The sequence below is a fragment of the Sciurus carolinensis genome, chromosome 7, assembly GCF_902686445.1.
Source record: "Sciurus carolinensis chromosome 7, mSciCar1.2, whole genome shotgun sequence".
Lineage (NCBI taxonomy): Eukaryota > Metazoa > Chordata > Mammalia > Rodentia > Sciuridae > Sciurus > Sciurus carolinensis.
This window is the reverse complement of record NC_062219.1, coordinates 114,058,945-114,071,796: the sequence shown is the minus strand read 5'-3', so window position 1 is coordinate 114,071,796 and position 12,852 is coordinate 114,058,945. Positions and strand designations below refer to the sequence as shown.

The 12,852-nt window shown below is 55.1% G+C and overlaps 1 protein-coding gene across 4 annotated transcripts in view; it reads left to right on the top strand.

The window, feature by feature from the left end:
- Window positions 1-5,681, top strand: part of Foxp4 (forkhead box P4) — a 50,787-nt gene extending 45,106 nt beyond the window's left edge. For 2 of the 4 annotated variants that reach the window (XM_047558554.1, XM_047558553.1), the window contains exons 14-17: window positions 573-694; window positions 2,265-2,331; window positions 2,477-2,646; window positions 2,795-5,679. In XM_047558554.1, coding sequence (XP_047414510.1) covers window positions 573-694; window positions 2,265-2,331; window positions 2,477-2,646; window positions 2,795-2,942 — 507 coding nt within the window. In that variant the 3' untranslated portion in view covers window positions 2,943-5,679. Of the gene's footprint in view, window positions 1-572; window positions 695-2,264; window positions 2,332-2,476; window positions 2,647-2,794 lie in introns of all 4 variants that reach the window. The other 2 variants (XM_047558552.1, XM_047558551.1) reach the window with 2 other exon arrangements.
- Window positions 5,682-12,852: the final 7,171 nt, after the last annotated feature.

Here is a 12,852-nt window from a genome sequence, read left to right as displayed (position 1 = left end):
CCTTCCCGTTCCCTCCTGCCTTAGGCAACTACTTAGGCACGCTACTCTTCTCCCTCCTGGCTTGTTTATTTCCACAAGTGTGTATCGGGCCTCTATTGCCCGCCTCCTGCTCTCAATGAAGAAGCATGGCCTCCAGACTCCTAGGGCCCGAGAGGGCAGCAGTGAGGTTCATGAGTTATTCCCAAAACTTGTAAAAGCTGAGCGCAAGTTCCACATGTGCCCAACACGACCACGCTCATCAGAAGCTGGGCGTAAGGGCTCCGTGTGCCTCTGGGGGGTGATGATTGGGAAGATGAATTATTAATACCTAGATATCATGTAGTCCATAGACAGAGTCTTCCTAAACGTGGCAGGGAGAGGGGGAGGTACTCAAAGGCTGTCCATGGTGAGCAAGCTGGGAGTCCACTTTCTGACTGGCCCCGCTCCTGCCCGGCCCTTCCCCTCCCTGTCCCTGACCTGGGACAGGTGACTGCTGGGCCTGGGAGGTAGAACTGGACCAGATGCCTGTGTGGGCTTCCCTGAGTGGAGGAGGGCCCAGCAACTGCCTCAGCCCCTCCTCACTGCACCCCCAGAATGCCGTGCGCCACAACCTCAGCCTGCACAAGTGCTTCGTCCGCGTGGAGAACGTCAAGGGCGCTGTGTGGACCGTGGACGAGCGGGAGTACCAGAAGCGGAGACCACCAAAGATGACAGGGTATGTGGGCCAGGCCTGGGTGGGCCACACCTGCACTGGGTATGAGCCAGGTCACCCCAAGGCTCTCCAGGGGGCCAGCTGGGGGAGGCAGGGAGAACAAAGGCGTGGAGGAGCCCAGTGCTGAAAGAGGGACAGCTGGAATCAGAAGGTGGGCATTTATGTCTTTTCCTACCCCCAGTTCTGACTGAGGGGAAGTTAGGGGAACCTAGTACCAGAGAGAGACAAAGCCTAAACTAGCCATAACGAGATCTGGGTTGTAGGTATCTGCTGTCCCCAGAGTCCACACTCCCCTATCATCATGGGATGAGCCAACCTCTGAGACCCCTGGGCCCCCCTCTTTATTTGGCAGGGGAGAAAGACAGAGAGCAAAGGGCTAGCAGCAGGTCACACAGCGCTGTAAATGGAACTTGAGGAGCCCAGAGAGGATCCAGACTTCCCTCTTGTCCTCCCTCATGGCACCTTTCTCCTGACCCTGGGCATCCCCCGCTCAGCCTACCTCTTCCTGTGCTTTTTGGGCCAGGGTCCCTGGGTCAGGCAAGTAGGTCAGGAGAGCGAGACCTGAAGCAAGTTAGAAGAATCCTTCTGTAGTGCCCCTTCCCCTCCAGGATTCCTCTCCCCAGGCAGTTGGGTGGCATCCAGGAGAAGCCATCTCCCACAGACCCGTCTCTACACTGGTTACTGCCATGTCTCATTACCAACTTGGAATAAGAAGACCTGGGTTCAGGGTTAGGCCCAGATTACACCTGTAATCCCAGCAGCTCAGGAGGCTGAGGCAGGAGAATTGCGAGTTCAAGGCCAGCCTCAGCAATTTAGTGAGGCCCTAAGCAACTCAACTAAATAATACACAATAAAGCGCTGGGGATGTGGCTCAATGGTTAAGCATACCCTGGGTTCAATCCCGGTACCAAAGGGAAAAAAAAAAAAAAAAAGACCTGGGTTCAAATTGCACCTCTGTGTCTGATCAGCTGTGTGATTTTGAACCAGTTTTTTTAAAATCTCTGAGACGTTTTGTAAATAGGGTCATCATGGTGGTAGAGAGGCAGCCTTGAACCATTGCTTTCTCCTAACACTTTCTGGTACTTTAAAAAAAAAAAAAAAAAAAAAAGAGACTTTTGTATGGAGTACCCGGGGACAAGCTGAGCAAATGACTTATTGCATAGTCCCAGAATTCAGGATGGCAAGACCGTGTGGATTTTGCAGACATGGAACTCTGGAAGATACAGCTCAGACTTGTCAAACAGTAGAAAATGCAAGCCAGAGAGAAAAAAGGCTGGGGTGGCCTGATGTGGAGAGACACAGGGGGATCCTGCTTCCCCTTACTAGTCCTGAGACTTTGGACAGGTGCGGTGCCCCTGTGGGGGCTAAGCCCCTAGGCAGGGGCTGTGGCTGCCCAGGGCCTGGTGAGTTTCAGGACTGCCTGATCAGAACACAGCAGGCCTCAGCAGACAGGTTGGTCCTGCTGCGACCTCCCGGGAAATGAAGGGACAGTCCCTGGCACAGCACAGACCCTCCGATCCGGAGAGGGCGGGAGTAGGGAGCCGAGTGAGCCAGTCTGCCTTCTCTCCCCCAGGAGCCCCACCCTGGTGAAGAACATGATCTCTGGCCTCAGTTACGGAGCACTTAATGCCAGCTACCAGGTGACTGGGCCACTCCAGCCCACCCAGCTCCCTTCTCCTCACCCCTGACTTGCCCCGGCCTCAGCTGGTCCTCTGCAGAGGGCCCACGGGAGGAGGGGACTGGCTTCCTGGAGGCGCTGACACGGCTCAATCCTGTTCGCTCCAGGCTGCCCTGGCCGAGAGCAGCTTCCCTCTCCTCAACAGCCCTGGAATGCTGAACCCCGGCTCTGCCAGCAGCCTTCTGCCCCTCAGCCATGACGACGTGGGCGCCCCCGTGGAACCGCTGCCCAGCAATGGCAGCAGCAGCCCCCCTCGCCTCTCCCCGCCCCAGTACAGGTGAGCAGAGAACTACCGGGACATCAGACCTCGGGCATCTCGGGCCCTGGGGAAGACCCTGGGGGCCCCCCACTGTGCCCGAGGTTTGGGTGCGTGAGGGAAGACGGGATGAGGGGAAGCCCGTCCAGCTCATTTCTTCTGCCCATAGCCACCAAGTGCAGGTGAAAGAGGAGCCGGCTGAGGCGGAGGAAGACAGGCGACCTGGGCCCCCACTGGGTCCCCCCAACCCCAGCACTGTGGGGCCTCCAGAAGACAGGGACCTGGAGGAGGAGCTGCCGGGAGAGGAGCTGTCCTAAGGGCCTGGAGGGGCAGGCAGGGCAGCGGGGAGACCCCTCCGGCCCAGAACCCCGGCCCCACCTACCCCCTCTCCACAGCCCCTCAAACCTGAAGGCACTTCCAGGACTCATGGGGAGGCCTGGGCCAGCACCTCCCACTGCGACCTGACTGACAAGCGCTTGGGGGCAGGATGGTCCCTGCCCCCAAGGGGACACCGAACCCCTGGTCTGGGACCGGCAAAAGGACACGGAGGGCCCAGACCCCTCTCAGACCCTCCCCTACATCTGAACACCACCTCCCCCAACCACCAGCAGCAGCAGGGCCCTCGTCCCCCACCGGCTCCCCCTACAGGGCCCCTCAGCGCCATGGAGACCCGCAGGCGGGGCTAAGCCACCCTCTCCAGCCCTGGCCGCACCTGGCCAGAGGCCCTCCCTAGTTTGTGCTTCCTTCCACCTTCTTTTCCGTACTGTGAAGAAATAACTCTCCAGCTCCAGCTCCTAGCCCTGCCCTGGCCCTGGCGGGGGAATGAAGTTTCCCACCACCCACAAGAAACCAGCCCTTGGGCTGTTGGGGTGGACCAGTGCGTGCCCTGTGGGGGTCTGTGCCAGCGGGCCGCCGGGCCCCAGCCCTCCCCCCACCTGAGGCCAGGTCCAGGCCGAACAGCCTCCTGCCCCACTTTTGCTGGGTGCCCCTCCAGTGCCCCCGCACCAGTGCCCGCCACCTCCTGCAGAGGCTGTGCCGGTGGACTCCTGCAGGTGGAGCCCAGCTGCCCGAGGCCCGCTGGGGCCTGACAGTGCCCACTACTAGGAAGCATGGGGCAGCGGAAGGGGAGGCTGGCCCCAGTCTCCCCTCCGCCTGCGTCAGCTGCAGTCCTCCCCTTCCCTCAGCACCCCTTCCCCATCCCCCCAGTTAAACGGATGACCAAAGACCTTTCTTATGCCGGAAGCAAAAACCAAAACTTTTTGTTGGCTTTTTCCTTTGTCGCCTCCCAACGCCCTGCTCTCCCAGCTCCTGCCCTGGCCCCAGGCTGGAAGCCCTCCCTTCACTTAAGTTATTGTTTTAAACCAAAGTTTACAGTGTCTGTTGGTGGCAAGACCCTCTCCCTCCACCCCTGCCCGAGGACCCTGGGACCTGGCCCTCTCGCCTCCGCTCTGCTCTTTCCCTGCCTGGAGGAAGGAGAGAAGGCAGAAAGAAGGGAGGCCGTGGGCACTAGAGCCCTGGTCCCCAAACCTGGGCTGCTTCCTGAGGGCTCTCCAGATCCCTCTCTGGACCAAGTCCCCCATCACGCTGGGAGTGTGGATTCCAGCAAAAACGCTGGAAAAGTGAGACTCTCCACAGACCCCCTATGGGGGACCCCAACTTAAGGCCAAGGACAGGGTGTGTCGGGTGCTCAGAACACCCCGGCCAGGCCCCTTTGCTGAGAAGATTCCTTGGATATTTCCCAAGAAACCCCAACATACCCCATCACAAGTGACCCCTCCTGAGAGGCAGGGGCCCTCCCCCCCCTCCCCCATGTGTCCCCACCTGTGTTCCATGTGACCAGCACAGAAATATTAAACGTCCTCTATTCACCGGGCCCTGTGTGTGTCAGCCAGGGAAGAGGGGAGGGGCGTCAGGTTGGAAGGCTGCTGTGGGAGCAGGTGGGGCTGAGCGGGCATGCGGCATGTGGGCGTGTGCCCCAGGATTGGGGACCAGGGTGTCTGGTTCCTCTGCTCCCGGCCCCCTCCACACTTAAGCCGGCCTCTCCTCTCCCTAGGTCCCAGCACCCCCACCCATTTTTTCACAGGTTCGGAATCCAAGTTTCTGCTGAGTGTCCTCAGCCAGGGAGTTGGTCTGTTCCTGGGCTGGGGGGGGGAGGGGGGATGGCTGCAGGGCTCCTGCTCCTCCACCTTGGCCTCCACCCTTGGAGACCCCCATCCCCGTGCCTTGGGGCCTTTCAGGGCCCATTGTCCTTGTCTTAGTGCTCACTCGCAGGTGAGGTGGCACCTGGGCCAGGCTGGGGATGGCGCTCTGGTGGTTGGAAAGGGGATTATTGAGACCCCCAAAGAGACCCTGATCCGTCAGGGGAGGAAAAGGAGAGAGGAGGCAGCCCGGGCTGTTGCACCAGAGAAGGGCTGGCACCTCCCAGGCCTATGGCCCCAGGCCCAGCCGGGTCTCCTTCCATGTCAGAGCCTGGTTCCTCCCACCTTCCCAGGCCTTGGACTGTCTCACAGGGCTCACCTGCTGGGTCCCTTCTTCCATTGCCAAGGTCACCTTCTAGACAATCCCTCCTCCAGCCTCAGGGGCAGGCCCAGGAAGGAAGTGCATCTGGGGTGGGGGAGTTGTTGAGAAAGCACCAGAACTGGGATGGATCACCCTTTCCACGGATTTCTCCCAAACTGCGAGAACTTTGCCGAAGCCACATTTAAGGAGAAAGCTGGCAGGACCCGGAGGTGCAGTCTGCTGGCTTCTGTCCTGCTCTGGCCAGCCTGTGTCCTTTCCCACCGTGGTTACTTCCTCCTGTCTGGCTCACTGTGGCCTCCCTCATCCCCATGGCCTCTGCTCCTCCCCACCCCAGAGCTCAACACACTTTCACAGAGCCTGGGGTGAATTCCTGGTCCCTCCTTGGCACCTGGAGAGGGGCTGGGGGGCTCAGCTTGGAGTCTCAGTTTCCCTGCCCTCTGCCCACAGTCTGTCCCCCAGACACTGTATGAAGTAGCACTGCTGTGTATTGTAATCTGCCCTCCTGGCCCTCCCTGGAGGCCACGGGGCCCTGTACAACAGAATGTAGCTGCATGTAATCTGTGGACACGGCATTCTCTACAATGCAATAAAACAATTACCCTTGCCTTTGCTGCAGCCGCTTCCCCTCCCCCTCCCAGCTGAGACCCACCAGCCACCTCTGGCTCCAAAAGCCTCAGAGGATCCAGAGGTGTTGACTACCAAGCACCCAACTAACTCCCTTACCCTGCCCCTGGGAGCAGAGAGTCTGTTCTGCAGGCTGGTCCCAGGGGACTCCTTCCTACTCCAGACTCCAGACAAGATGGCACCCAGCCTCACTGGACAGTACCCCTGGCAGAGCTTCAGTTTCAGCTAGAGTCCTTTTCCTTTTCTCCCTCCAACAGAGCTATGGTAAAAGTCTGGTCAGTTTGCTGGGAGGTAGAAGGAAGAACTATCTCTGCACTGGCAGAGAATGAGGTCTTGCAATGTTAGAAACAGGCTGGCACACACTTGGAATCCCCATGACTTGGGAGGCTGAGGCAGGAGGATTCCAAGTTCGAGGTCAGCCTCAGCAACTCAGTGAGACCCTGTCTTAAAATTTAAAAAAGAAAGAAAGCTAAAGTGTGACTCAATGGTAGAGCATTTGTCCAGCATGAGTCAGCCCCGGGTTCAATTCCTAGTAAGGCAAAAAAAAAAAGGAAGGAAGAAATACGAGGCTAGACACAGTGGCACACACCTGGAATCCCAGCAAATTGGGAGACTGAAACAGGAGGATCACAAGTTCAAGGCCAGTCTCAGCAACTTACTGAGACCTTGTTTAAAAATAAAAAGGACTGGGGATGTAGCTCAGTGTTTGGTTAAGTGCCCCTGGTTTCAATCCCAGGTACCAAAAGAAAAAAAAGAAAAAAGAAAGAAAGAAATAGGAGACTGCCCACTCCTGTAATCTCAGCTAATCAGGAAACCAAGGCAGGAAAATGTCAAGCAAGTTTAAGGTCAGCCTACGTAAGTTAGTGAGACCCTGTCTCAAAATAAATTAAAATAAAAATGGCTGGGGATGTAGCCCAATGGTAGAGTATCCTGGGTTCAATCCCCAGTATCGCAAAAATATATTCATTACATTTTTAAAATAAGAAAAAAGAAATAGGAGGCTGCCCTGGATCACCACCTTCTGGGTGCATGGAGCTTATAGACTCAATAACTAATTTTCCTACTGATCTGACAGACCCCACATGGGGCAGCACCCCCCAACACACACACACCATTATTTAACCTTCTAAGTAGGAACCAACTCCTCTGCCGGTCCCTCAATCACATTTGGTTCTCAGGAAGTCCTGCATGCTGTCTGCTTCTCTCTGGTTTTATCCTTATTCCCTGAAGGGGGAACTATATTTGGAATACGTTCTCAGGATGGCAAAAAAGAGAATTACTCCAAGCTGGACATTTTAAGGGCTCTGCACTGGCAGATCTCTCCCTTGCACTCAAGACGCTTCGCTTGCCACCCCTGCCCAAGGTCTTTTGCCAATGGCCAGCAGAGGGCGCTGTAGACAAGGCAGATCTGCTCCTGGGGACCTACTTGTGCTTTGGAGGAGGGGCGGGGCTCACGAGCTCCCGCCGCACAGCCCCGGGCTTGGCCCAAGGCTGAAAAGTGTTCGTTTTGCTCTTTGGAGCTTGCCAGGTCCTTCCAACCGTGACCCTTGAAACATCCTGCAGAAAAACGGGAGGAGGCAAGAGGGAGGAAGAGAGTTAGTGGAAAGGAAGAGAGCTTTGGAGCCAAGCAGCGAAGGGCTCAAATATTTTTAATAGTAGTAATAAATATCAACACTTAATGTGCTCTTATTATAGGCCAAACATTCTTCTAGAAGCTCTGTATTTCATTAAATACAACGACAACTCTGAATTAGATACAATGATTATCCCCATTTTACAGATGAGGAAACCGAGACAGGAAATCAAAGAGGCAAACAGGTAAAGCATTGAGAAGGAGGACTCAGTCGCAGTGGGGAAAGGTAAGAGGGAAGCTGGAGGCTCTGTGGCTTCGTCCCAGCTTCCTAGTGACACTGTTGACTTTGACATTCCCCCTCCGCCTCCACTGCTTCTTTGGAGACTCCCAGTGGGGAAACTGATGAACAGCCGCAGAAATTCAGCCCTGGCTCGGCCCTGGCTGCAGAGTGCCCAGTCTCCGTCCTTCCCTAGGTAGCAGGAGGTAAATTTGAGCTTGGAACAATCACCAAAGGACAGAGTGAACCGGAGAAAGAGACTGAAACGCCCTATAAAAATAATCACTCGGGGGCCTCCTGATGGAGCAGCCAGCCAGGCCCGTGAAGACAGAGAGGCCATTGTTGAGGTGGGACTGCACTAGGACCACCCCCACACACTCACACCCACACCCCTGAGCACGCCAAGACACACCCATGCCACACCCGTGCCACACCCGTGCCAGGTCCGTTTATGTCAAGAGGTCCCTTCCATGTTTAACGGTCTTCAGGTGATGAGTCCATGAATAGCCGGCCTGGCGGGGACCGCACCTCACCGAGATCACAGGGACACCCCATCACTCAGGTCCCGGGACCCCTCCACTGGCCTGGATCAAAAGTTTAGAAAAACAGCCCCTCCCAAGAAGGTGGTCCTGCTGGCAGCCGGGGCTGAGGGGCCCTGTGTCCTGGCGGGGGGTTGCCAGGTGGGACTTGGAGGGCTGGCCACCTTCAGGAGGCAGTCAGGTGAACCCGGGGTCGGGGGACAGTGTTGAGGGGCATTGGCAGTCAGCACCCGGGGTTTCTGGCCCAGCCCTCCTGCTCCTGTTCTGGGACGTAGTATTCATGCACATCAGGCAGCTGCCTCTGCTCAGAAGGGGCTGGTGGTCACCAGAGGATACAGGACAGGTCTCTGGTCTCAGGGAGCCCGTTCTCTTGAGTCCAGGACCCCAAGGGAGTAAGTCCAGGCCCTGCAGGAGTTGGCCAGGCCCTGCCAGGGCCACCTTGCCTCTGCGCCCCGGCAGCCAGCTCTGTGGCCTTGGGAAGCTTCCGCAATGGCTGTTAATAGCATGTCTTCTTGAATGTCCATTACCACACAGGCTTGGAGGTCCAAGTGCTCGCTGGGGACCCAGGTGTCTGAAGACTCTTTGGAAGAGCCCTGTAGCTAAGAAGGGAACATTTGAGTAGGAAAAGGGGAGAGGCCTGCAGAGGGGCCGAGGTGGGGCTTGGGGAAGTTCATGTGGGAGAACAAGTGGTGGACCCCAAGTGGGGAGGCAGAGGCAGGGAGGTCCGTGGGTGCCAGCAACCTGGCCCCCTCTGACCTTACCAGCCCACACTTGCGTCCTTGGACTGGGCAAGTGAATGGAGCGCAGTTCCTTACCTATAAAGCAGTGCTAAGAATCTCTCAGTACTAACCAGGCAGGGAGGTGTGTACCTGTGATCCCAGTCGCTCAGGAGGCTCAGGCAGGAGGATCACATGTTTGAGGCCAGCCTCAGAAATGTAACAAGGTTCTAAGCAACTTAGTGAGACCCTGTCTCAAACTAAAAAATAAAGAGGGCTGGGATGTGGCTCAGTGCTTAAGCGCCCATGGGTTCAATCTCCCTACCCCCTACCAAAAATAAATCTCTGACTAATCAGAAGATTAAGGGGAGAATTATGTGGAAGTGTGGGTACTGATGATGCTATTAACAGCTAAAAGACTCGGCCTGTGTCATATTGAGGAGTTTGCATTCAGAGGGGGAATCCTGTACTTTAGTACACAGGGAAGAGGCACATCAGTGGGGCCACCACCATGCTCTGTGGCCTTCAGAGGTAGTCAGTGTGGACTTCCTGGAGGAGATAAGGCTGATGGGGAACCTCAGTGGGAAGATTAGACTTGGCAGAAGAGCTCCCCAAAGGGTGGCACAAAACAGAGAGAAGGCCAGAGTGGGACTGGGTAGGATCTTGGGGACACCCAGGGAGGCAAGGGAGACTGGAGTCCTGATAGATAATACTGGAAAGGTAGAGCCAATCTATGGAGAGCTGTGAAGACCACACTGGGGAGCTAAGTGGTTGACTTGGGTGTCTCGGTCCATTTGTTATTGTGAATAACTGAATGCCAGAGACCAGGTAACTTTATAAACAAATAAGGTTTATTGTTTTGGTTCACAGTTCTGGAGATCCAAAGTCAAGGGGCTGCATCTAATGATGACTTCTTGCTGAGAGTCCCAAGAAGGCAAAGGGCATCACATGACAAGAGCAGAGAGAGAGTGTGCGTGCATGCATCTCTTCTGGTCTCTCCTTTTTTTTTTTTTTTTTTTTTTTTTGCGGTGCTGGGGATTGAACTCAGGGCCTTAGTGCTTGTGAGGCGAGCACTCTACCAACTGAGCTATCTCCCCAGCCCCTGGTCTCTCCTTTTTATAAAGTCACCAGGATCAATCATGGGGTCCCCTAATGACCTTATCAAAGCCTAATCACCTCCTAAGGCCCCACCTCTGAGCTGCATCATCAGATTAACCTTCTCTTGGTTTTGGTGGTTGGTTGGTTGGTTGGTTTTTCTTTTCTTTTCTTTCTGGTACTGGGGACTGAACCCAGAGGTGCTTTATCACTGAGCCACATCCCCAGCCCTTTTAATTTTTTTATTTTGAGACAGAATCTTGCTAAATTGCTGAGGTTGGCCTCAAACTTGCCATCCTCCTGCCTCGGCCTCCCAAGTCACTGGGATTACAGGTCTGCACCACCCTCTTAATACCTCACAACAGGGATTAAATTTCAACAAGTGAGGCCTTGAGGGATGTAGTCAACCCACACCCAAATGACTGCAGGGGGCCACAGTGCCCCTGGGAGGTTTTGGAGCAGAGGAATAACAGGATCAATTTGGGGCTCTCAGATGAAGCACTATGGGGAAGACGGGCTAAGTGGAATGCTAGAGCCGTGGAGCCATTGAGAGGACTACTGGGGTCATCCAGGTGACAAGTGGCAAAGTCCTAAATAGGGCTTTGCTTTGATAATGAAATTAGGAGGCACTTTGCATAACAACTGAGTAAAGGAGGGACTGGGCAGCTGCCTGAGCCTACCTGGGGATATCTAAGGGAAGTGTCTGTTCACATGAGAGGGGGATATCAAGCGGGGTACATCTTGTGGTGGAATATTATTCTGCAAAGAAAAGGAATAAACAAGCATTTTTCGCCTGCAGGGTATAAGCCAAAAAAAAAAAAAAAAAAAAAGGAAGAAGCAGCAGTAGCTGCAGTGGAACAGAGAAAGTGTTTCCATTTACATAATGTCTGGAAACATGCAAAGAAAGCTGTATCATGTAAGGCACATAGGCACATGCAGCCCACACTTAAAGAATTCTTAGGACTGATAACCACCTCAGGAGCAGGGTAGGGGGCACACGCGGTTCAATCTCTTGTTCTCTGTAGCTCTTGGGTGGTTGGAAAACTTCATTTAAAAACAAAAGGAGACTGGTACTAAGGTCTGGGTCCTGGACCAAAGGAAGAATCCTTACCTGTTCAGCAACTCTTGGCTCAAGACTGGACAGAGGGGATAAAATGTTAGACGGGGCCCCCGGGGGTGGGGGGCGGTGCTGGGGCTGTAGCTCAGTGGTAGAGCGCTTGCCTGGCACGTACGAGGCCCTGGGTTTGGTACTCAGCACCACATGTAAAAAGATAAAAGATTCATGGACAACTAATATATACATATATATATTTAAAAAATGTTCCACTGGCCTTGCAGGACATCCAGCTGCTGGTGCGGAGGGGTGGCGGGAGATCGCGCACTGCGAAGCTGGCCGCGGGTACCGGCCCACATCTGCTTGTGGGGCAAGAGGCGTGGCCGTGAAGGAAGCGGGAGCAGGTCATTGGCGATGGGAGGGAGACCCAGGAGAGAGGGCGGTCCCTGGGCCCAGGCAGAAGGTCTGCAGTGACACAGGGCCCAGGGTTCTGGGAATCGGAGGCCTGGACCTTGGCAGCTGGAGGCTTCTGGTGCCCCAGGACAGATGTGTTTCCCAGGAGACCCGCCGGGAGGGTGGTGGGTTAGGGGTCCATAGTGGAGGAGGAGACAGGCGCAGCTGCGCTTGCTCTCTCCATGAGGACGCCCAGGCTGGAACAGCAAGATAAGGTTTTATTATGAATTTCTCAGCTGTCGATGTTTGGGTTTTTAAAGAGAGCAGGGACAGGCCAGATCGGGATCTCCCAGTGCACGTGCTAGGGGGCCTCCCTCCTCCCTCGGACCTTGGCTTCCTTGTCCTTCCCCCAGGACTTCAAGGGAGCTCCGCTCAGACAGGGCAGTCAAGAAGAGGGGTGGGGACCCGCTCTGGAAATCTCATGGGCCTGGGACTGGCCTGGCCGGGGGAAGCTGGGCTCTGACACGTGACCCACACCAAGGGGGCCCTGGGCGAACAGGAGGCCGGAGAGAGCAGGCGGTTGGGGAGTGGTCGGTGAGGAAGGCTCCTCGGCCCTCACCGGGGCCTGCCCACCTCCCCACCCAGCTGCTTCTGTTTCTCTTCTACTCCCGCCATCCGACTGTTTCCTGCCCCCACAGAGTACTTGTTTGTGATAGGTTGTTGCCAGATGCCAGCACGCATGAGCTGCCTGGACCTCAGACACCACACTTCCCCCAGGACTGACCCAGGCCCAGCTCAGCTCTTGATTTGGCTTCCATAGCAAACAGTTCCCCCAAGCTGGCTGATGCATCTTTTCCTACCCAGAGGGCAGTCAACCTACAAATATTTATTAAGCATCTACTTTGTGCCCAGGCTGGTGCTGGGGAGCGTGGAGGATACCGAAGGCTTTTATGAGACCCAGGCTCTGCCTTCATGGAGCTAGCAAAGTAGTCTGTGGAAAAAAACAAAACAAAACAAAACAAAAAATCCACTGATACGTAAAGAAGCAGAATAATGCCAGCAACTCAGTAGCTGAGGCAGAAGTATAACAAGTTCAAAGCCAACCTGGGCAACTTAGCAACGTCCTGTCTTAAAAAATAATAACAATAAAGGGCTGGGGAGATAGCTGGGTAGTGCACCTGGGTTCAATCCCCAGTACCACTAATAATAATAATAATAACAACAACAACAATGCCAAGGTAAGGCAACGTGCGAACGAACATGGTCTATTCCCTTTTGATCTAAACAATCCTAAATATAGAAAAGGTCCTACTTATCACACTACCAGGGAGTTTAATTATTTAAAAAGCCTCCTATAAAAATAGTTATGAAGCCGACTGGGCACAGTGGCCCACTCGTGCAATCCCAGCTATTTGGGAGACTGAAGCAGGAGGATC